The 25,026-nt window shown below is 44.5% G+C and overlaps 1 protein-coding gene and 2 long non-coding RNA genes across 5 annotated transcripts; 1 reads left to right on the top strand and 2 right to left on the bottom strand.

Annotated features, from left to right (window-relative positions):
* Positions 1–658: 658 nt before the first annotated feature.
* Positions 659–4,240, bottom strand: LOC111842898 (uncharacterized). Its single transcript, XR_011993432.1, has 2 exons — positions 3,896–4,240; positions 659–3,071 (listed from the first exon to the last, which is right to left on the bottom strand). It is a non-coding gene; the product is annotated as an uncharacterized lncRNA (long non-coding RNA).
* A 6,141-nt stretch (positions 4,241–10,381) lies between these two features.
* On the bottom strand, positions 10,382–13,177 carry LOC111842901 (uncharacterized). 2 transcript variants are annotated; one of them, XR_011993429.1, is made up of 4 exons: positions 13,016–13,091; positions 11,611–11,685; positions 11,068–11,121; positions 10,902–10,969 (listed from the first exon to the last, which is right to left on the bottom strand). It is a non-coding gene; the product is annotated as an uncharacterized lncRNA (long non-coding RNA). The 2 variants fall into 2 exon arrangements; XR_002838018.2 differs by lacking the exons at positions 10,902–10,969; positions 11,068–11,121 and adding an exon at positions 10,382–10,474 and having other exon boundaries at positions 13,016–13,177.
* LOC111842900 (insulin-like growth factor-binding protein 5) lies at positions 13,178–25,026 on the top strand. 2 transcript variants are annotated; one of them, XM_023809993.2, is made up of 4 exons: positions 13,178–13,909; positions 20,292–20,506; positions 20,601–20,720; positions 22,184–25,026. In XM_023809993.2, the coding sequence occupies exons 1-4, from the start codon at positions 13,588–13,590 to the stop codon at positions 22,319–22,321; spliced, it is 795 nt and encodes a 264-aa protein (XP_023665761.1). In that variant the 5' UTR covers positions 13,178–13,587; the 3' UTR covers positions 22,322–25,026. The 2 variants fall into 2 exon arrangements, with proteins under 2 accessions (XP_023665761.1, XP_023665760.1); XM_023809992.2 differs by having other exon boundaries at positions 13,178–13,963.

Here is a 25,026-nt window from a genome sequence, read left to right as displayed (position 1 = left end):
GATAGGGGAGGGGAGGAGGTGGGGATGGAATTACAGTCTACACCTCTGGGCATATTTATCTGTGTGCGTACATGTATGTGTGTGTGTGTGTGTGTGTACAGTATGTGTGTGGGTGTGTATGTATATGTGCTGGAAGCTCTCCTTGCTTGGCTGACTGTCTGGTAGGGGGTATGAATAATGACCCCTACCCCCACTCACAGCTACATGGCTGGGTGAATCACTGAAAAAGTGCTGAGGCCCCCAGCTGCCGCCTCCTCCTCCTTCTGAGAGTCACTCAGTCTGCAGGGTGAGTCAGCAGCTCTCAGACGCTGCTCTGCAGTTCGAGTCACTTTTTAAAAGGCCTTTTTATTGTGCGTACACTCATAATTTGTGGTTTTGGCTCCATACAGCTTTTTTCTAGGGGTTTGAAAGGAAAGGTGGGGAGGGGGGTAACTATATTTTTCTTAAACCATAACTCATTAGGGAGAACTTTGCAAGTTCAAATCTCAAAAGTGTGGCTGTCCCTGAGCAGATAAGGAAGGCCATGGCTGAGCTGAGCAGGCCCCTTTCGTTTTAAGCAAAGGCATCTGCGGCTGTGCCAGAGAACCGGATGGCTTGGCACATTTTCACTACACCTGTTGTCATGAGGTGAGGGACGAAGTACTCGAGAGCATGTGTGTTGGTGAGAAAAAAGGGGTTTTATTTAACTGAATAACATAAGCTGGAAACAAACGGGTTTATGGGGAACCACTAAGGGACCATGGAAAGGCTCAGTCAACACAAGGGTTCGATGTCAATGTTTAGACTGGGGAACACAGGACTGGGAAGCACTTAAATTCATGACTGACAAAGGAGCAAACAAGAGGCAGCTGGGAGTGACTCACACAAAGTTTAGGACCGCGAGTAACAGGCATGGCTCATTAGGGACACACTAGGATGGAAACAGGAGGGTCACATGGGCAGAGCATGACACCTGCCAGGAAGCAGAGGCCATCTCTCGATGAGATATGCGAGAAGGGGGATTTAACAGCCAAAGTAAATATCAGTCAATGGAGAAGTGACATGGAGGGAGATGAATGTGGTTACACACAGTATGAGGCCACGGTGAGGCATCCAGCAGAGGCAAGGCATCTACAAGAATGGCCCATTGTCTGATTATCACCTTCTGTGGCCATCATCAGGATGGAATTGGTGAAATACAGCAGACATCTGAGCTATTTCTAGCCCCTCTGTTCTCAGTGGGTCATTCTCAGCCCTTAATCAGGCATCTGTCATACTTGGGAGGCACCTTAGGTTATTAAAATGACTTTACATTGGTATTTGAGCAGAAACATTCAAAACTGAAGGAAATCAGTTACAGCATTTTCATTTCAATAGCCAAAGTCTCCTCTAATTAGTTAAAGGTGCCATAGAATGAAACTCTGACTTTACCTCAGCATAGTTGAAAAAGGAGAGCTCAGTACATGGAAATGACATACCATGAATCTCAAACACTGTTGTTCCCTCTTTCAAATATACTTCCTGGATATGTAAAAGGAGGAATTGAAACAGCATCAAAATTCCTAAACTGTTACATAACAGTCAAAACCACACCCTGGAAATCTACATATGCCAGCCCACTTTCAAGCTCTAAGGACATGTGCATTCAGACTTCAACAGCTGTGCAGGTATTGTGAAGAATGAAGCAGAGGACAACAGTGAAAATGGCAGGCTGGATGCATAAGTGTGCTGTTTGAGGCTGTGATGGGGAAAGTTGACACTTTTCATTCCCTTCCAGAAAAACTGAACTGTCAACATGCATGGTTGATATTCGTCTTTAAGAGCTAAGTCAGGGGTACACTTCCTAAAAGCTCCTGTTAACAACAAGCATAGTTGGAACTGTCCAGTTGCATGGTTCGATGTACAGTAAGTTACTAATTACATTGCTAGGAACTATGCTTTTGGGAAATTGTACCCCAGTTTACTAGGGGAGTAGTAAACAACATTACGAAGTCTGTGATACTGACTTTGACAAAAGGCTTCTGTATTTCCCGTAGCCTGCTTTTGGTCAGCTAAACAAACATCTATTCGATACTGAGGTAAAAGGTGAAAGCATAACTCCAAATTCATTACAAATAACACATTTACAAGCTGCTGAGCTTGCTGTTCGGAGTTCTTGATAAAACTCGCATGACGAAGTAAGCATTGTAAAATTATTTGTTGAGTGAGATGGAAAATAATTTTAATGTTCCTGTCATAATGCTGTTCTAAAGATAAAGACAAAGTTATGATTATGCTAACATTGTGCCTAAGATGAAGTGGGAGTATTAAAGTTACAAGCAGCAAGTTAGTTCTGTGTGAGCCATCACAGTGCCTCACTATAAACCAGCCAATCAGAGCAGAGCTCATCAACATATCAATGAGCCCACAAAATAAGGGAAAACAACCTGTTTCATTCTAAGGCCAAATTATAGGGTTGTAAATGGACCTGTAAAACCACTTCTGGACATTTTTGACTAAACCAAGTTCACATACCTTCTATGTAGTCATCAGAAAACAATTTGAAAAGAAATGCATCCCATGATGTAGCCAGTAGGTTGACTGTTGAAATCCTAGAAGGGCAGGATCAGTGAGGCAGAAAGCTTCGAGTGTGTGTTGATGCCTGTAACATGTATGTGTTAATGAGTCGATAAGTGCTATTCTGTACAGACCATTCTTGGATGGGATGTATCTTAACATTAAATAACAAATACACTGTGGCACCTATTTTTCATAAAACATGGAAGGTCAATTAAAGAGTCAAAATAAAACAGTTTGTAATGTGAAACTTAACAATATGAGAATATATAGACATCTTTGAAAATCCTTCAGCCTAATAAGGTTCTATTGACTTTCTATTGAATTAGGCCTGAGGGGATCAGCCACCAGGAGAGCCGCTGTAAATACTCCAGGATGATCCAGACATAATGAGCTCCTTTGTTTAATGTGCTTTCAGCAAAACATACTCACTCACTCCTTCATGGTTTTACATCTGATGAGCTCAGCATTTCACTGGAGCTTTCCTGCATCACTCAAGGCTGCAACTGCAGTTGTTGTCTTCCTCAAACCTGGAACTGTTTGGTGATTCATCTTGACTTTTCACATACAGTAAAATCTATGTAATTGTAAAGTGGCCTTCTGTTTAGTTGTTAATGTATAAGATTTATAAGTACAATTTATAAGATGCACATGTGTATAAAAATTTGAAGAACTGTTTTTTGTTTTTGTTTTTTTTCTTTTGATTGCCTCAGTGAAGGGCCATGTTGGAGATGTTGACTGTGTAGCACCCCCTTCCTGCCTCCCCGGGAGCATAAAAGGGGTGCCCTAGGTTCGGCTCTGTGGTCTGGCTGAATCTCACAATGCAGTGCCTTCAGAGCTTTACTAACACAACGTTTATTAATTACAAAAACAGGAAAACAAAAAGGGCTCACAACAGAAAAGCAAATGCCTGTGTCTATCGCACCACACCCTTGCGATAGTGATCATAAGAAATCGCGAGCGCTAAAACCTTACAAAACAAAATACCTTAACTAGTATTATCCGGCGATAACCAACCCAGTATACCATTAGCTGTAATATACATCAAACCCCATATAGCAATCCGTATCACAAATGGACCCACGCACACACAACTCGCAACGATATATAGCACACTTTCAACATATAATGTCCACGTCCCCTCGATACAAGTTTCAATTCAACCGACAAGAACAGCTTAAGCTAAAATAAATGACAGACATTTATCGACAGCATTCTGTAAACATAAGCGCAATACTCCGGAGTATTCTAATATGAATGCTCTTATGGTGCAGGCCTGGACGAGGCTTGGGTGCGTTGAGGCCAAAACGGTAATGGCCGCTTCGCTCGGAGAGGGGGGGGAAAAAAACCCGCTCGTTACCTCCACTGGGTTTCCAGCTGGCTCTGGCAGGATTATCCACCAAGCGTCCTCCACGATACAGGAACTCCAACGAAGCCCGATGAACTTTGTGTGTCTCCGGTAACACAAAGCGCTATCGGGATCTCGTCTGTCCGGGACGGCGCAATCAGCCGAAACTGGCCCGTTTCAGATCAGCCAGTCTACCCAGCGCTTTACACAGGGTTCACAACCTTATAATCTCACCCCAACTCAATATATTTGTTTAATATATTTATTTAGTTATTGCCTAACTAAATAAATTGACACAATACTTTTCCTTCTGTACTCTGCCCAAAAAACAGCGATCTCTCTACCCTCCAGCCGTCTTCTCCCTGCCTCTCTCGCGCCTTTTTTTTACCACATCCCCGCTTTTTTCCACACATCCCGCCCCATCTCTCCGTCTGATTGGGGTTCTAACACAGAGTGCCAATCATATTGCAGCCATCCTCTGACTGACAATACAGAGTAAACCTCAGCGAGTGTCTGCAAATGATTTACGGGCAAGCTTCAAATGAAGCTGAACAAACTTAAACTAAGCGGTAAAGCAACAACAAAAATCGATTAAAATATATTACCACGGGCTACAACTGTGAGGAAAGATATACTCTGTGACTTTCCACTGTGAAATTCAAACATGGGGCGAAATAATCAGTTTGCTTTATGGTGGGTGAAATTAAACAAATGTATAGCTCAATTAGTGTGCCGCAGATGGATTGGGGGTCGGGCTCTGTGGGAGCATGATGATGATGGTTATACTGAACTGTTGGAGGTTGCAAGCCAAGTTGCGAACCTTCGAACAAGGCATCTGCTAGGTTTCTGGCCCAAATCCAGGAAGGAGTGATGCTCTTAAGCCTTTGAGTGATGTATTTACTACAAATTTTTGAAAATATTATGATCTTCACTCACACAGTTCAGAGCCACACTTGAGAAACCTAACCCTAACTACATTTAACTGATGCTTTTATGTAAAGCAAATGTTTACCAATTGATATAAATGGATGTCTTACCGGACTGATTCAGGTTATGCACATTGGTGAAGGGAAGTACAGAGATGCCCTTCTTGGGCGCAAAACCCATCAATTCCATGTTTTTCTGACAGTAACAGGCTCCTCTGGGGTGGGGGGTCTCACAGCAAATTAGCAAATGAGTAGGGAGAGAGCAAGGCACAGGAAAAGAGGCCTGATCTGCCCGCTCTTTTGTCCAAGGATGGGGATGAAATGTTAATATACAGCCCACATTACACAACTTGCAGCAAAAACAAACAGTTTTCACAGTAGTGCTGAGCTGCGCTGTCCCCACGCTAGCCACAGAGCCAAGACCTTCCTCTCCACATGGAGCATAAACAGCTTTTCTTCTCATTTTTTTGTCCCCCATCCAGTGTTCAGAGGCTGACCCACGGAGCTCCATGCAAAGTGACGGTTAAAGGAACAATACACAGAACATGATCCAAGGTGAAAAACACATTTAATAAAAAAAGAAAGCGAAGCAATTCATTTTCAAATCTATGTGGACTGTATCGTGTGGCCATGTTTACTATTGGACAAAGCAGAGGAGGTCCAGGATTTCTTTGACCTGTCAGGCTCAAATTATCCTTAATTATTGATCGAATTATAGGTTGAATACAGTATCAGGTTAGCTGTAGAGCATGACCAACATGAAACAAAGAAGAGAGCCTCCAACAGCATCAAACCCTGAATGCGTGTTTCACTGGGCTTTCACTTCCCATGATGCCACAGGGTCCCCAACTCTCCTGGGATGCTACATCAGGCAAAACAATAGCATTCAATTGAGTGTTTAAGCTCACAGGCACCACTGAAAACAGTTGAAACAAAACTCATATCTCACACATGAGGGAGCTGCCCTGACACTCACTGCACATAGAAGCCTTATGGTGATGACTCTCATGCAGAACTAGTTAAAAATGAGTAATGCTCGGGTCCGTCTAGCAACCCAGATAGAGAACTACTATCCCAAGTCAAAGGACTGACAGAGTGTATCAGTTTGTGGCCAAACCTGGCCAATGCACTGACATCAGGCAAGCCCCCAACTATTTTACAGAGGCAATGGTTTTTCTTAGCAAGATCTTCACAAACCTAAAGTAAGCCTCAGTCAGAACTCCACGTTCTTGAAAGGTCATCAATAATAATAATAATAATAATAATAATAATAATAATTCAGTTCCATTTATATAGCACCTTTCACAATCCCAAGGTCGTGTTATACAAAAAAAAAGTACAGGAGGAAGAGACGGAAGAGAAATACTCAAGGAAAAGAAATCTCTTTAATTCGGATTTGAAGGAAGAAAAAGAAGAACAGTTACAGAGTGATTGTGGAAGAGAGTTCCATAGTTTTGGGGCCATGACACTGAAGCACCTACCGCCCATGGTGGAAAGTCTAGTGCATAATGGCAAGGAGATTACTATTCGAGGATCAGAGAGGGCAAGAGGGTGAGTAAGGAGTCAAGAGTTGCCATTCTGACGTAGCAAGGAGCAAGGTTATGCAGAGCTTTATAAGTAAGAAGCAATATTCTGAATTTGATACAAGATGGGTGTGATGTGAGTGGATCATTTAGCGTGAGTGAGAACTCTAGCTGCTGAGTCCTGAATATACTGAAACTTTTGTATAAATTTTGCAGGAAGGCCAATGAAAAGGGAGCTGTAGTAGTCAATACGGGACATAATAAAAGCATGAATCAGAATTTGGGCATCAATACTGGACAGAAATGGGTGTAGATAAAATGGGTGGAGGTGAAAGAATACAATTTTGGAGAGGGATTTTATATGTAGGTCAAAGTTGAGTGTAGAGTCAAATAGTACGCTAAGATTTCTTATTATTGCTGCAGGTTTTATAGGGACAGTATCAAAACAGAGAATCTAGGGAATTTAGATACTAATGATTTTGGACCGACCAGTAAGACGTTTACCTGCAAGTTTTAAATCAGAGATGCAATCAGTCAGTGTATTGGGAAGGGAATCAATGGAGGAGTGTGTACTAAGATAAAATTGAATATCATCTGCATAGTGAAAGTTAAGGCCATATCTGTGAATGATTTGACCAAGGGGTAGGATGTAAATTAGAAAGAGGAGGGGCCTGATCCCTCACAACAGGAGAGGTGGAGGACTTATGTGGACCTAGTGTGATAAACAGTTGTCTGTTAGTAAGATATGACATAAACCATTGAAGGACATATGTCTGTGATGCCAACAGAAGACAGGCGAGAAATGAGTACATCATGGTTTACCGTGTCAAATGCTGAGCTTAAGTCAAGAAAGATGAGAATATTGAGAAAACCGCAATTGGAAAACCAGAGGAGATCATTCCCACCACGCAGAAGAGCTGTATCAGTGCTATGCTGTTTACGGAAGCCAGACTGGAGTGGCTCATACGGTGCCTCACCATTAAGAAAGATATGCAGTTGTGAGTAGCTACAACTCTTTCAATCACTTTAGTCGGACAAGGAAGATTTGAGATAGGTCTGTAGCTAGAGAGAGATGATGGATCCAACTCAGGTTTTCTGAGGATAGGAGTAACTGCAGCAGTTTTGAGGGCAGAAAGGATAGAGCCGAAAGAGAGACAGTGTTTGTCACTGATGCAACTGCAGAAATGATTATAGAAGAACATGCTATAAGTTTAGGTGTAGGGGCCGGATCAAGCTGACAGGAGGAAGGATTAGACTTAAGGATACATTTGGAGAAAGCGATAGAGACAACAAGAGTAAAACAAGAGAGTTTAGTAATTGGAGTAGTACAGTCAAAGTTAACAGGGAGAAAGACTGAGAAGCATGACGAAAATTATGATTCGGTTAATTTTGCCACCATTCTTGGGGAATGCTGGTACAGGAGGTCTGAGGAGTTAGTTATCAGTCCTAAAGAGTGTTCATGACCTAGACTTAGCACCACTTATGATGGAGGAGTAGAAGTTTGAGCAAGCAATATTTAGGGCATCCCTATACTTCTGGATGTGCTTGGTGTATAAAAGCATGTGCATGGTGAGACCAGTTTTCTCATAAAGGTATTCAAGACACCGGCCAGTGACCTTCATTATTCTGAGCTCAGGGGTGAACCAAGGACAATAGTAATTGGCTGAAATAAGCCTAGTCTATAGAGGAGCTAGATCATTAGTACCACCTGCATTTATTCGGTGTGGCCCCTGGTGCATGAGAGGTGTTCAGCAAGCTTTCGATTAGTGTCACCCTGAGGTGAAACATGGAGCAAATCCACTTTGACCACAATTCCAGAAACAGACAAAAACAGGTTTGCGAGTCAGCCCCAGAGGCACCGCCATCCAGGACACGTGGCACAGATCGTGGTGGGAACATGGTCACTGATGCATAGGAGGATTTTTCCAGAATTATACCTTCAAGTCAATATTCTCCGCAACAGACTCATGAATAAAGTTAAGTGAAATTTAGTCTTATACACATAGATGTAAACACGTACAGTATATGCTTTAACATAAAAGCATATACCGTACATAGTGAATTAAAAATTTAACATTTTAGTAGGCAATTAGTAGAGGCTGTAACATATCACAAGGTATCACATCAGTTTGTGGTAGGAATCCTGGGTACTTTAATTGGGCTAGAAACTAAGAAACATAGAAAAGGCTGTTTGCCAATGAGGCTACAGCAAGCTGAACTGCAGGTACGTGCAAAAGAGGATGCTGAGGGTGCCTGAGCTCCTGCCTGTTTTGCCCAAACAATTTAATGTGAACTTGTGCATGAGCTTCAATGGTACAGTGTCCCTTTTTTGACCTTTAAGCACCTGTCCATCAAAAAGTCTCTGCACAGCCCTACTGAACTGTACTCATCGAACTCTGTAAAAGGCCTGTCATGAACTCGGGTGGTTCAGGCACGAGGACGAGGCATGGTGCAGGCAGGGAAGAGAATGTGGATGACCCACTTGCAGCTCAGACGACAAATGGGGATTTATTAAATAGAAAAACACAAACACGAGGGGTCAAAAGTAAACGGGATAAACAAAAAAAGTTAAGGCAACAAGGGGCGGGCAGGTGGGCAGGCAACAAAAGACCTCAAACAACATAAAAAAAAAAAACATCAATGACTTCAGCAAGAACAGAACTGGATCAGGAACTTAAATACAAAAACTAATCAGGGTAACGACACAAAAGGAGTGAGACATAGACAATTAACCAATCCGGGAGGGGCAGGGCAACGAGCAATCAGGTAAACACACAAGGGCAGGCACAAAAACAGGCAACAGCTGAAACTAATAATTAAACTCAGGGAGCTCTAACAATGAAACTAAGAAACAGAATCTACACTAAGGGAATAACAGACAGGTAAAAACACAAGCATGGACACAAAACATGAAACCAGAACTAAATACAAAAGACAAAGGAACAAGAAAACTCATACAAATGAAACACTAGGGAACAAAATACAAAAATAGAGGCAGGATTCAAACACAAGACAGAGGGGTGTACAGGCAACCATATGCTCAATGAGTTGAGCTATGCAGCTGACAGGTAATAGGGGAAAACACAAAGACTGACAACACGAGGGACAGGATGACCAGCAATGCCTGCTGGCCAAATGGGGAAGGGACACAGAGTGGGACAACAGGAGCTGACCCTGACAAGGCCATTCTTTGTAGCTGTGCCATTAGGTCCTGTTAGTGCTGCACTAATTTGAATCACAGTGTTTCTACAATAAAGAAGGAGGTGAACAATAGAAACAGATTCAACAGAATAAATCAAACCAACTGCCTGACTAATACTGGCTAATTAAAACCAAGCCAGGGCATTTGAAGCCATTCCTTGGGGAGAAGACTCTGTCTACAAAACCATAGAGTGTTTTGTTTCAATTTCTTGACACATGGGGAGGTGTCAGGCCGACCCTCATATGCTGCAGAGATGCAGCTTGGGACCTAATCCCAGGAAAATGAGCCCACTTTCTGTCCCTCTCCATCTGCGAGCCCAGGGCATTCATAAGGTCCCACATTATCGTCCTTGGCATTGCTTTCATTTGTTGCCTGACCCTGTCTCAAGCATGGAGCTCTGCCAGTTATAGCAGAGGACACCTTGAAGTGGAGTGGGCTAGATTTTAACTGTATGCAACCCCCTCCCTCCCCTCCTTTTTTCTGGGGTTTCGTTTCAGTCTATATGAGCTCTAATCCCCCTAAAGACTGATGTCCATAACAGTGAGGCATATATCTAAGTGTGTATAGAATAATTTCTGATTACAGCATCGATTCAGAAAATTGAATCATTAGTTTAGTAATTCCATAAACTGCCCGAAGGTCATGATTGTAGTTATTTATTTCAGTAAAATGAGATGCAGATGTACAGCCGCTGTACACAAAACACCCACATATTTATTTAACAATTGATGCATGACTGGCTGAGCACATGTATGCAATCACAGTAACGCAAACAGAAAACACGCTTTCTTATAAGCACACACTGGTTGTGTTTATACTATTATAAGACAGTGGAGAGTAGCTTCACCTCCCAGTTCCTGATAATATGGCCCACATTGCAGGACAGCTCAGGGGCACTTTCTGACGATGAGGAATAGGAGTCATCTATTTGTGTGGGTGTCTGTATAGAGAGAGAGGGGAAAGACGGATAAATATTTATAAATGGAGTAAATGCTTCGGACAACAGTGTAACCAGACTTGGCGAGCTGGAGGCTGGTGTTTCTGAAGCGGGAATGGTCCCGGTTTTATTTGATTTATGTCTTTTATTTGTATATTTGTCTTTGTGGATTTTAGCTTTCTGAAGAGCAGAGTAGCTCACTGTACAACAAGGCAGTGCTCGATTACGGCAGATTTAATAAGTGATAGATGCCGTGCTTTGACACAAAGACAACAGTTCCTCATAGTGCAGATAAAAGCCAAAACATGGCCAAGGAGATCCATGTATGAGAGAAGGAAGCCATCCAGAGGAGACGGCTACTTTTCAGGCTTCAGCATGAACGCACTACACAAATGCATGGCAGGGAACATGAAGAAGTCAGAGATATGGTGTTTTGAAGTCTGTTTGAGGTGGGGGGAGGCAGAGGCTCCAAGGTCTCTGGTGTTAGGAATAATGTTCCTGTGAGGAAGACAAAACCAAAACACAAAACATGTTGCGTGGAGTTCATTCACGTCCAGATTACATTAATGTGTTTGGTTTGAAGTCTTAGGCTTCACCTTCTGTGTGAGTCCCTGACGTAGAAGCGACTCTCTAACCTCAGCAGGATTCCACTAAGGGAATAAAAGTAACCCGGAAGAGAGGGATGTATAAATTAGGTGGAGTGGCAGGAAATTAAAGAGGTCACAGGATGTGTCTGCATAAGGCTTCTGCTTAACAGACCAGCAAGTGGCCCCCTGATGTGGGAAGTGCAGCTCTGAGCTGCAATCACCCGCATGGTTTCTCCAGTGTGATTCAAGTAATTTCCACGGCATGTTTATCTCCTGTCCACGGTAAAGTCCAACATGCCAAATGGGAACATTCCAAGGCTTTGAACAGATGGGGCCCAATCCAAGCACCAACATGTAACAGGATTCAGACTGCTCTGTGTCAGGATGTGGATTCAGTAAGTGAGCTTTGAATGACTGACTGAGGAAAACGATCCCATCTAATCCAATGCACCATACCTGCTGGCCCCTCATTCCTGAGCTTTCTGAAGGTGACATATAAACTGCTCGTGGTCTGTGTTTCCCATATTTCTCTGTTTAGCTGTACATTATTACCTTCTTGTGTCCATCCATCTTCTATCTGTTTCTCTCGTGGGGGGGCTGGAAGACCAGCTACTTCTCACTGGGAAGCTGGGGGGATGGTAGAGTCTTCATTTTATTATTTCCTCAACAGACCATCATAAGCAGTTGTACTGCAAAATAGATTTAGCAGATATCAATTATCAGCTAAATTATTTACAGTTTCTGTAAGTTATGAACATCGCTATGAATTTTCAGAGTAAAAAGTTGGATGAATTGTGTGCATATCACACATCCCCTACTTTCTAGCGAATCCCAGCTGGTAACAGCACCTTCTAGTGGCTGTGCGCTTATAAAGTCAGAGTTTTTAAAAGGACGCCGCACAAGTCTCTTAAAGAATTAATACTACTGTGCTTAAAATCAAACTGTGTCACATACGGAGCATGAAATAGGTCAGATCTGCTATATGCAATTTTCCGTTTACTTAAGTATATGAACGCCTTTTATCAATTTAAATGATCGACTGTCTGCTTCGGCATTAGAAACGGGGTCTTGCATAACAGACACCACGAACTGATGTGAAATGAAAAGCCGCACTTACTGTAAGAAGGCGCTACAAAAGGACTACGGCCTCACTGACACGTAAAAACGGATGACTTTATAGTGCACCGAGCGCCTGGCGCGCACAACGAAATGTACTAGCAATGTGCATACACACATGCATACATACATACATACATACATAGTAATCAATATAGTATTGAATAAATGTAGAAACTATAAACATTAGAAATATATATTTCACCGAGACAATATTATAAATAAGCCTGTCACATATCGGACTGCTGATGTAAGTAGCCATATAAACATAAAGTGCATAGGCGATATATGAATGTATTGCACTGCAGTTTATTGAGAAACTCAAAATGCAGTAATAGTGCAGAGGGGTCAGTCAGTCCAGCAATATTCATTTTTAAATTGTCGGTGGAGGTGAGGTAGTGTGCCACACAAAGGTTGCTCTACTTATGTCCACCTTTCATTCTCAGACCACAACAGAAAATTGAAAGATATACGAGCCGTTTCGCTGTAGTGTGCTCGAATAACTTGCGCAGTGCGTGGGAAATGATTAATATCGTTTGTATGTAATTTGTTGTGAAAATATGAAGATGCCTAAACATCCCATTTAGGACGCTGCGCACATTAATGTCTTGGCCAAGATTTAAAAACAGCTACTTTTTTAAGGGTCATGCCTAAGGAAGCGTGTTTTCTGCGTTTCTTTATGCAATATAATAAGCAGGATATCATGCTTAAAACGATCCTCAACAGCCAAAGTGAGACTATATTGTTGCCTTTTCCCGTAAGAGTTTATAAAGATCTAAGCTGGTGTCATCAGCAGATGTAGTTGCTTCGCCGTCATCTAACAGCAGCATGTAAAACATACCGATCGTCCGTGTGTTAAAACGGCTTCCCTGGTTTCTCACAGCGAACAACCCTCGGCATCACGTCTAACCTCCAAACGTATATGAACGATCCCACAGCGAGGGGATGGAGGGGGGGCTGGAAGTGAGCCAGGACCCGCCCTGGAGCCGCCACCTTACGAGGAGGACAAGTGCGCCTCCCTGCACCCATGCTTGGTGTATTCATCTGGCAGGTTTTAAAAAGGCAAGCCTACTCTGGAGAGGATCAGACTGTCTGCAAAACTTATCCAGAGGGGACTGTGTCATCAACCGGGAGCTGCTTACAGAGCGGCAGGGACATCAGCTCTGATAACCCAGCAGAAACGCTAAAGGACATTATCGCGTGCGAGTTATCTCTCCGTTGCATTGAGTAATCAGCCCAGCTGGGTGAATCTACCAGGTGGACAGCCGGTGCTGTTGGATGCCGTATCTCTCACAGAAACTCCAGCTCTGATTCCCGGAGATAGCTCGGCCAGCAGTCTTCTTCTCAGTCCTTTGATCTACTAATAGGCTACAGCGGAACATTTCATTTCCTTTCTTTTTGCCGAAGGACATCATGACAGTCGGGTTTTGTCTGCTGCTGGCTTTCCTATCAGCACTATCTCGGTGCCTGGGCTCATACGTGCCCTGTGAGCCGTGCGACCCGAAGGCGCTGTCCATGTGCCCCCCGGTGCCGCTGGGCTGCCAGCTCGTCAAGGAACCGGGCTGCGGCTGCTGCCTGACCTGCGCCCTCGCGGAGGGACAGGCTTGCGGCGTCTACACCGGGACGTGTGCCCATGGGCTGCGCTGCCTGCCCCGCAGCGGCGAGGAGAAGCCGCTACACGCCCTGCTACACGGCAGGGGACTGTGCACCAACGAGAAGGGATACAAGCCTATAGGTGGGTGCGGAGCAGGGGGTCTGTGCGCCAACGAGAAGGGAGACAACCCCGTAGGTGGGTGCGGAGCGAGAGGTTTGGGTGCTGCTTGAGGTTAAATGCGCAAACTCAAAATGAGCCGCTGCGATTGCACTTATTCGGGGAGCAGGTTCACCCCAGACAGCCGCTCTTCAGGGTATTTTACATGCCCGCCTTTTGCAAATGTAGGCTACTTTGCATGTGTCTTTTTTGCGGAAATTCGTGCAGTGACGATTCTTTTCCCACTGAATTTCCTCCCGTAAAATATTTATCAACGATTTCCCTCCAAGCCCCAATTGGTTGAAAAATGAGATCGAATTAACGAATTGACAGCGATTTTAAGGAAAAATGGACGCATAATGAACATATAACCCAGAGTTTTGGGTCCCGCAGATTCGCGAAGCAACAAACGGGAGAATTGCGAGGTATAAAACTGTTTAAAGACGGGATAGTATAGCTGTGTGGTCAGCGTATAAAGATGTGCAGCACAGGGCATACAGACCAAGATGTAAAGCTGTGTAGACTGTCTAAAGGTGTGTAGACGGTGGACCGATGAGCATGGCATAAAGCGGACGCTGTCCGTACTGCTCACAGTAGCACCGCTCTGCAATTGTCTACTCAGGTTTACCGAATTTCCTCACGATACACACACACCAGGCATCCAGATGTTGCCGGCCTTTTGTGAGACTTAGAGACTGTAGATTTTGTCACAGTCAGGGATCGTGATGTGAAAACCATCGTGCGTCTCCCTTTCATACCAGCGTTGTCTTAGGGAAACGAGAGAGACAAATTGGTGAACTGTGATTGCGGTTTCCTTTTTTAAAAATAAAAATAAATAAATAAAAATAAAAAATGACACTATCTTCCCCACCTGTTAACTGGCTTAATTTCTCGGAGACTGGCATTACTGGGATTAGGTTCGGCAGCTGCCCTGTACACATCAGTCTGTATTTCGCAGCTGGATACTTTTCAGTGCTTTTTAGTGGCATATCAAAGGTGTCCTTTTGGGAGTAAGATTATCGGTTTGGAGGTTGTGTGTGGGGGTATAGGGGGTAAGAGGACTGTCAAATTAAAAAGCATAAATGGTACTGTGTAAGTAGGCTACATGTAAAGATCTGATCATGTGACAAGTGTCTTTTTTCCTCATTATTTCCAAATGAATACATGTGTGTATGTGTTTTTTTCCCACTGGGATTACTGCCTGATTTATATCCTTTACATGTTACTATAGTTAGAGTAGTTAGTTGAATGGTTATCAGGCCCAAACAGGCCACTTGCTGAAGATTCCTGCCCCCTCCCCCCCATGGGTAGGAGTGGGGTGGGTCCATAATGTGAGACCAGTGTTTCACGTGCACTGTGGTGTGTGCAATTGAGGTTGTGGGAAGGGTTGCTTCCCACCTGCGGGGCACAGACAACTGCGCACAGCTGCATGTCACGCCGGGGCCCCCCACACCAAGCCGCTGCCAGCGCTGGTACCTCCACGGTAACCCCCCTGGTAAGGGAGTATTCTGGTCTAAGGCACCCCCTGTTGCCAGATTGGTGGGCACAGAGTCGTGCTATAGTGACTCAACAGAATAGCTCTGCAGGTCTTCTGTGAAGAGCTGTCCATCAGGCCATGGGTGAATTTAGATCAGTGCCTCTCATTTCCTGTGGGCTACTGTTTCAACCCAGATGTACCAGCTGCATGAAGAAAGACAGGGCATAGTCAGCCATGAGCTTCAGGGTGGGGGGATGGGTAACCAGGTCAGGATTAAGATAGACCCAGTCCAGGTGTTTTTCAGAATTTATTCAAGATGGTGGCAGAAACAGACAGAAGGAGCCCAACACGTCAGGAAACCTCAGCAAATCAGGAAAGATTGCTTTACATGCCTTCTCCTTGCCTGCTTGCTTCCTGTCTGCCATCTCGGATTATGATCTGAAGTTGCAGCTGTGCGGCAGCTCACCCCTCTGCTCTCAGCACCAACAGTGACTGTGCGCTGGCTCCAGGGAACTCTGTAGACAGAGCATGGTGCTGATGTCTTTTTCCTGTAGACACCTGGGCCTATATTCACAAAGTATCTTAAAGCTAAAAGTAGCTCTTAAGTTGCCTATTTAGGAGAAACTCCTAAATAGGCAGTTCTAAATTTGAGACTTTTTTTTGACTAAGAGCAATTTAAAAAGCCCCTTAGAGCTAAAAGTAAAACCTAAGTTTGGGAGAACTAAAAAGTAGTCAAGAGAACTCTTAAATCACTAAGACCAATTCATAAACAGTCGCAAAATGGCTGCTGTTAATCCACGTTGCAATGTCTTGGCAACATTAAACGAATGCTGAATTACTTAAAGGATACTGCTTCAGTCAGGAGGGATTGTTGTGGAGCTTGTGAGGGATGCAATAACATCTCCAAGAAACCGAACCAACCTAATAATATACAGTGGAAACCGCTTATAGTGATCACATCTCTCTGGGTGAAATTGATCTCTATAAGTGGATGATCTGTATAACCATTTTTTTTCTTTTTCTTTATGTCTCAAGCTGAAAAATAGGAAATAAAATAGACAGCGTCGCTATGTACTGAATTTTATCGACTGAATTTTAATACAATACAGCTGTTTTAAACCCTTTTCAAGCTGAACTTTTCATTACTGAACAATGTATAATTCAAATATGCTATAATACATTATTGTACATAAAATATATGTTATTGTGGTTTCGCTGCTGCATCTCTTTGGCTTGGTTTTGGCAGTTTATCATAAGCTTTGCTGAGTCTATATTAGTCATTGAGAGAAAATTACTTTCTTTTTCCCGTCATGTTTTATATGAACGCAGCATTAGCCCCAGGTAGCTAACTAGAAGCAGACGGGTTACCGCAAGGCAAAGTAGGGTGATCAAAATAAAGTAAAAAAAAAAAACATAGTTTTAATTTTTCCCACATGTTCTCATGTTTCAAAAGACCAAAAATGATCACTGTAACAGATTACTTGGTTACTATAAGCAAATTATTTAAGCAGTATTTGTACAGGAATGATTCTGTCCCAAGCTTTTTGATCCATATAAGTGGATCATATAAACGGGATGTTGCGAGAACCCCATGGTTATTGCAGGCAAGCTCGTGCATGAGAACTGACGTCATCCATAGTGACAGAGTCTTACTCTTAGCTTAGGAATTGGCTCTTTTCCTAACTAAAAGTTGCTCTCAGCCACATCGTGAATAGATTTTGGGAAAAAGCTCTTAGTTAAAAATTTTTAGTGTGATAAAGGAGTGCTCTTAGTGGTAAGATAAAATGCTTTGCAAATACAGGCCCTGGGAAAGGATGTTCTGGGAGGGCACTCGGGAGGCCAAACCTGCTATCAGTGATTGGTCTGAAGGCCCTTTCTTGTGCCTACAAACAGCTTGAGCAGTGGCATCAAAGCTGCAGTTCGGCTTGTCACGGAGAAGAGTGCCTCATGTTTTCACCTGTCACATCATATCCGATAGAGAGAAGTAGGTCTGGAGATGCCCTACCTATATGGGGGAATGCAGTAAACACAGTTGCAAATGGGATGTGTGCCTGCTTGGACACCCAGGGCATCGCGGGTAATGGCTCACATCGCAGCACGCTCTCAGCACGGAGCGCCTGCCTGCTGCTGAGCTTTGAGTGGGCTCACAGATGGTCACCTTGGCGCTTCTGCCAGCTCCGGATATCAGCAGGTGCATGGCGTACCACTGGGCCAAGGAAATGCATTGTGGGAGAAACCACAGTGGTTGTTCAGCGAGGATTCTGAAGTGCAGCTGTCTCCCTGGTCAGGACCAAGCAGGGTGAATCTGCACTCCACTACTCTGATTTAGCTCTGGCCGCTTTTTCCATTGCAAGTTTGACCTGGGTAGGAGATCTAGGAGTAGATCTGGGATGGACCTGTTGGAGGTCCCAGTAGAGGCAGTCTCTGTGAGGGATATGAAAAGCCAAAAAGAATTTTTATGAGCATCTGATGGTCCAAACAATTGATACCATGAAGGGAGTTCGTTTTGAGCTCTGCACCCCACCACACTGAGCTGGAGAGCCAGCCTGGTCGGCATCCCTTACAACCTTTTTCCCAAAAGACATGGACTGCCAGCTCCAGGTGGCAGTAATGAGCAGAGAGCCAGTCGGACTTTGGTAACCTGGGGAGCTAAAAGCATATGGAAGTAGGGCTTAAGGTAGGAAAGATGAGCCTGATCCGGGGCGCCTGCAGGCGGCCCCCATGCTATGCCTGTGAACCGCATAGTCCAGGGCTGTCCAACAGGCACTGTGCGCTGAGGGCCCAGAGCCAGGGACAGCACTGTGGTATGTGGTTTTCACAACACTGAGGCCAGTGTTTGCTTGATGCTGGCATGCAGATTTTTTCTCAGGATGCTTTACTGTTGCAAAAGAAATGCCAATCAATCAAGCAATGACTTTATGAGAGCACTCTGCTGGTGAGGAAAGGGGTGTTCCTACTTTAGAGGTCCAGAGCAGTGTGGAGGAGATGGTCAGGACCTGCTCACAGCTGAGGTTGGTGGCAATTTATCTAGTAGAGCTTCCTGCCTACTCACGTCAGGAAGTCCTAGTGTTTGACATTTAAAATCCTTCATGGGCTGGTAGAGTTCTAAGTCATGTACAGCTGGAACACTCCATAAACATCATCAGCTCACTGTTTGGAAATCCGTGCTGTGCCTCCGCCCCAGTGTGCCTCTCGGTGTGAGTGAAGTGTGAAGCTTTTAAGCCATGCATCCCTTGGGTGAGGGAGGGGCCAGGGGGCGTAAACGAGTGCTGTGCATGCTCTAGGACATGCCGAGCATAGCTTCTCACACCATGGTAATGCTAGATATGCATTTTTGCCAAAAGTTGTATCTGGTGATGCTGAAACCAAACCGTCTGAGGGGTTTGCAGTGTGGCTCAGATGTCGATGGCCATCGGAGCAGTTTTTAACGGCTGCTGTACGAAAGATCCGGCACAGATTACAAAAAGGAGGCTGGATCAGTTTTCTTGACCCGGCTTAGGAAGTAAGGAACTTTAAGATATTCATGAAGTTTAATTGCCCAGCGTGAGAGTTAATATTTAAAGAGGGGATCAGGTACGCTTCTCCTCCACCATCCAGCAATGGCTTGATGGAAACTTCAGAAGGAGCAGAAGACGTGGGTATGCACTGACTCACACCTAGGCACTGACACACACGTAGGTACCAACATATGCAAAGGCACTGACATGGGTAGGCATTGATTCACACATAGGCACTGACACACATGTAGGCACTGACACATGCATAGGCACTGATTCACATATAGGCACTGACCCATACACACATGCCGACACTGACACACACACTCCCATATTGACACATATCCTTGCACTGATACACACACGCGCGCACACCCGTACTGACCCACACACACTCCCAGCCTGACGTACATGCCTGCACTGACCCTCACACACTCCCAGATTGACACATACACCCACACTGACACACGCATGAAGCCCACAGCACCTTCCCCTGAATGCTCAGGGTCCTGCCTGCAGCGGAGCGGCATGTCGGGCCTGTAGCACTTGTTATTTATAACATCAGGGCTGTGCTGCATGACGCGGTGACCCAGACGGCAGAAGGGGACAAAGTCATGCGACGCCGGATTCATTTCAAAGTCCAGCCCCCCGCCCCCCGTAGACGCACTTGTAGAGACAGTTCACAGAGTCACCCGCGTCCCTCATTCTGCTAAATCAGCAGCTGCCCAGCCCCACTGTCTCTGATGTCCTCCTTCACCTGGATAAAGTTACCTTCCAGTCTGGGACCTACCGGAACCTGCCGTTGCCATGGCGTCATACTTCTGTGCCGTCACAGGGCTGAGAGCTGTTAGATATCTCTGTAGGAGGTCAGGCTTGCACTAGAAGACCAAACAATGAATTTATGTTCCATTTTTCCTCTTTTTCTTGGTAATTTAGTCTGTTGGTAGTTCTGTATTATTGTTTTTATAGTATATAAAAAATCATTAGAAAGAACCCCCTCCCCCCCTTCCAAATGACAGAGAGAATGTGAGTCTGTGTACAGTATAGGTTTGTAAATGATGGCAGATTGTTTGGGTTTCAAAGCTGTTAAGGATAAATAAATGCCAAGGCACCCCCTGCTGGTGAGAAATGCCCTCCATTTACACCAGAGGGTGTCCTGCCCCTCCATGTGTCAGCATGCTAATTAACTTAATTGGATTAGTATTTCTACCAGTTCTAATGCCTCGTTTTGTAGGACAGTCAAACAGGTATTTGATTTTTTATTGAAGTGTACTTACCCTGATACTAAATCCTAATACTAGAAAAAGATTCTTCACACTCGTTTGCTGTGTATACTCAGATATGCATAGCTGTGAGTATGGTGACACAGGCTGTGTCCGACTCCTCCCCGCAGACCACGAGTCACGTGAGCATGAGAACACGGGCCATGCTGAAGCACCGGAGAACTCATACCTCCTCGCAAAGATGCCACTGCTCCCTAAAGACCACATGACCAGAAAGAAGGCACAGGCCGTGCAGAATGACCGCAAGCGGCAGCAGGGCAAGTCACGGTCGGTGGGGCACGCGGACTACTCCCTGCTGGGTGGCGACAAGCTTGTGAGTGAGCTGGTAAGTGCTGGCCAGGCTGCGTGGAAGTGAGGGGGCGTGGCCCACTGCCCACACCCTGCAGAGTGATGAGGCCTGTCCCCATTCTGCTCCTCAGGGCCCCTGCAGGAGGAAACTGGATGGGATCATCCAGAGGATGAAGGACACATCACAAGTGATGGCCCTATCCCTATACCTCCCGAACTGCGACAAAAAGGGCTTCTTTAAGCGCAAGCAGGTATGCACCCATGCATTGCACGCTACATACTACAGCATGCTGTCGTTAAGGCTGCGATCAAGGGCTGGAGTGCAAGGATCTGAACCAAGCAACTCCATTACCCATCAGGATGTTCTATCACTCTCCCCATAAGGCGGCTCTGTTACCCATCAGGCCATACGACCGCTCTTCCCATTCTCATGTGACTGCAAGTACAATGATTTGACCTCCAAATCATAGCAATCCTTCACACAAAGCAATCCTGTGTAGTTTTTGGCTACAGAAACAGGTGTGGATCCTGCTCCAGTGAAATAACCGTCCATCAGTTAGTGTGTTTACTGGTCTTGTATATTTTTGTATTGACAGTCATGCGATATTCCCTTTGAAACATACATTTTGCAATCTTTTGAGTAGCGCTGGGCGGTATACCCATTCATCCGGTATACTCATTATAATTTCCTGTATGGTATGAATTATTAATACACCACCATACTGTAGCATAGCTGAAATGATAGCTGTGATTCTGTGTATAATATATAAAAATATTTTGAAATAATGAAATAGTTAATCATGAGTCAAGTGCTGGGTATGTCGTTTACGACATAGTATTAATATTTATAAATGTTTGTGTTTGGAAAGTTGCAGTGACATGCATAATTTTATTTTGAAAAGATAATGGATTAGCCACAGTATACCAGCCATTATTTGGACTGCTGAACATGTTATGTTTTATTACTTTTTAAATTTATTTTTAATTCTTAATTTATTTTTTGCAGAGTGTATATCACTCACATTGTTTTACATGCAAACAATGGACTGGTCTAAGATGGCACCACACTCATCGCCCCTTGGCCTGTAGCTGGAGACTTGCTTGTCATGTCTAGTAAATATATATCTTTGTCTCATCCTATAAAGCGGCCCCTTATCCCATCAGGGCATGTGATCGTTCTCTCCATAAAGTGACCCCATTTTGTGATAGTTCTCTCCATAAAACCGGTACCCATCATTCCATGCAATCACTCTCCCCCTAAAGCTGCTTTATTTCTTATTAGGCCATTAGATTGTTCTCCCAATAAAGCGGCTCCATTACCTATTAGACCATGCAATCACTCTCCCCCTAAAGCAGCTCCATTTCCTATCAGGCTGTGAGATCGCTCTCCCTGTAAAGTGGCTCCATTTCCCATCAGGCCGTGCGATGCGATCCCTCTCTCTGTAAAGTGACTTTGTTACCTATTAGACCATGTGATCACTCTCTCTGTAAAGCGGCTCCATTACCTATTAGACCGTGTGATCGCTCTCCGCATAAAACGGCTTCATTTCCCATTAAGCTGTCTGATCACTCTCCCCATGAAGCGGCTGCGTGTCCCATTAGGCTATGTGATCGCTCTCCAAGTAAAGCGGTTCTGTTTCCCATCAGGTTGTGCTACCTCTCATGGGTGCTCCATGCCCATCAGCATTTCACTAACCCCTTCCTTCCCCCACAGTGTAAGCCTTCCCGTGGACGCAAGCGAGGGATCTGCTGGTGTGTCGACAAGTACGGGGCGCAGCTGCCCGGCACAGACTACAACGGGGGCGATGTGCAGTGCAAGGATCTAGAAAACACCGGAAACACCAATGAGTGAGGATTCCCGGCCCCGCCCAGCACAATCACTGCCCCTTCCCCACCTTGTCTTGCTCCGCCCCCTCCTCCCATGCAACACTTTGACATTTGAGATGCAAGAGAGACAAGGAGAGCAAGAATGAAAATGAAAAACGAGCGCCGGCATGGAATGCCAGCTGGGTGGCTCCCCGACTCTCACTGCTGGATGCGGGTCCGTACAAACAATTTGTCGAAATATGTAGAAATATTCATTTATTTTTATAGCAGCTGGGGTTTCAGCACCGGACTTTTTCTTTGCAAACTAAGCTAACAGAACACAAGGCACTAAGAGATAATGTCTGTCTGTCTCACTGATGATACCGTTATGTTTGAGATCATAGCAGTTCTGTACATAAGAATGATTTGTTATCTCAACACACACACATGCACACACGCAAGCAGATACATACTGACTCACGCATACAGTACAGATACAGTTCTTACTCTCTCATGTCTGATCGTCACTTGGTTGCTTTGCAGGAAACCTCATTTTCAGGACAACGCTTGATGAGACCGTTCAGGTCTGCAAATGCTAGATATATTTTAGAGATAGTAATGCAGGGGTGTGGGTGCAGGGGCCGTGGCTGTGTGAGCTTGAGGGCACCCTACTCTTAGTGATGTGGGAGGGGGGGGGGTTTATGTGCAGGCACCAGTTGTGCTTCCTGTTACACTTACACCCCTGTAACTGATTTGCATCCTTTGTTTTACAAGTTTCCACTCCTGCAAACCCTACATTCAAATTGGTGGCTTGGAGAGGCCCTGCTCTTGCTCTCGCTCATAGCACTTACTGGGGTGGATTTCAGCACAAATAAATAAATAAGAAGATCTGCATTATTCCTGCCATCTTGCCACAAGATGGCACTGTGTCGGGCCCTCTACCTGCTCCCCACCTGTTCCTGAACTTTTCCACGACATGGCCCTGTGTGGGGCCCTCTGTCTGCTCTCCATGTGTTCCTGCCTTTTTGCCACAAGATGGCACTGTGCAGGGCCTTCTGTCCACTCTCCACATGTTCCTGCCACTTTGCCACTTGATGGCATTGTGCTGGACCCTTTGCCTGCTCTCTGCATGTTCCTGCCACTTTGCCACAAGATGGCACTGTGCTGGACCCTCTTCCCACTCTCCACATGTTCCTCCACTGCGAGGTTCACCTGCATACCAGCAAACCCCTGTTGGGCCTTTGGTGCTGTCCCATATGTAAATTTCAGTGCCTTCCCTACACACAAAAACATTTCAATGTGAATTTGCATAGAAAATGAGGATTTAAAATTTAAACAAAAAAATAAATGAAAATAGTGATGCTAAACCATTACCTGCAGCTGTGTGGAGAGATGTGAGTTTTCCCCTCATGGAAGCACATTGCCGTCAGTGACAGCAGTGATGAACCTTCAAGGTTTGAGAAACATTACCAGCAGAAATGCCCCCGCCCCCCCAGCACTCAAGCCACCCCCATGCTCTTGGTTACATATTTTATTTAGCTTTTCAACTCCCTTCTCTGTAAAAGGAATCTTCCCTGTTTGTGTCTAATCAACCACAAGATGTGAACGCTACTATAAAGTACTGTGTTTCCAAAGTAGCCCAAAATCCAGAATTGTGACAGGCCTCAGGAGGTCTACGCAGGATATATTATTGGGTTACAGTGAATGAGCAGGAAAAGGTCAGATTCTGCAATGGAAATACACCACCTCATTTTCTCAGCCCACTGACAGAAGCTAGCTCGTAAATGATTTAATATAACTATATTCAAAACGGGCTTTGATTAGCATGGCACAGACACATGCAGTACCTGGAACAGGCCGTGACTTGGGGACAGCTCCAAAGGTCTCCCCTGTGACAGAGAGTCATCTCTAAGGCCAGGAGGCCCTACCCAGGCACATCACACATATGATTTAAATACTACTATCATAGACACACAAAGGAGCGACTGGAAGCTGGGAGCCAGGGACTGCTAGGCGGGGACCAAACTGCAATCTGAGACACCTCACTCAGACCCCCGCTCGCTCACTCTCTCTTTCTCACTGGACATGACATCCGACGTACCTCCAAGGCTGAGCTATCTATTGGGCCTTGATTTAAGCTCCTATAGCTGTAACAAACTAGTGGAGACATCCTGAAAATGTGTCCCTATTAACCAAGGAAAATGCTCTGGTCCTGAACTGTGTGACCTATTCCATTTTTACTGACGGGAGAAGGGGACAAAGGACAGAAAGTCAACTTTCATGTAAAAATCCCATCTTGGTACAAATCAGATTCAAAAAGGAAATATCAGGTAACCTCATTTGCACTTTCTGCCCTGTCAAATGTCATGTCAAAACCGAACCTCAAAGTTGCACCATTATATTCTCCATATTGCAGTCCTTGTTATCTGGCTCATTCTGAGCGTTCCACCTTGTTATGTTAGTGCAATGTTCACAACTTTTACTATAGCAGTACAATCTCAGTACAGCAGTGAAGAACTGCTTGTTATATCAGCACCGGACGTAAACTCTGTGGAAATAAAAAAATCACGACCATGATAAAATCCAGCTTTTGGAAACTTCTAATAAACTATTATGGAAAAAATCTAATTATTAAGAAAGTGAATATCACTGTGTAATATTTATTCATTTAACTCATAATTTATGTACTCTCAATCTTTGTCTTTTTTCTATGACAAAGCATTTATTTAAATAAAGTTATGTATTCATTTA

This window comes from Paramormyrops kingsleyae, chromosome 1 (assembly GCF_048594095.1).
Source record: "Paramormyrops kingsleyae isolate MSU_618 chromosome 1, PKINGS_0.4, whole genome shotgun sequence".
Classification (NCBI taxonomy): domain Eukaryota; kingdom Metazoa; phylum Chordata; class Actinopteri; order Osteoglossiformes; family Mormyridae; genus Paramormyrops; species Paramormyrops kingsleyae.
The sequence above is the reverse complement of the archived record's forward strand: the minus strand, read 5'-3'. Positions and strand labels throughout refer to the sequence as shown.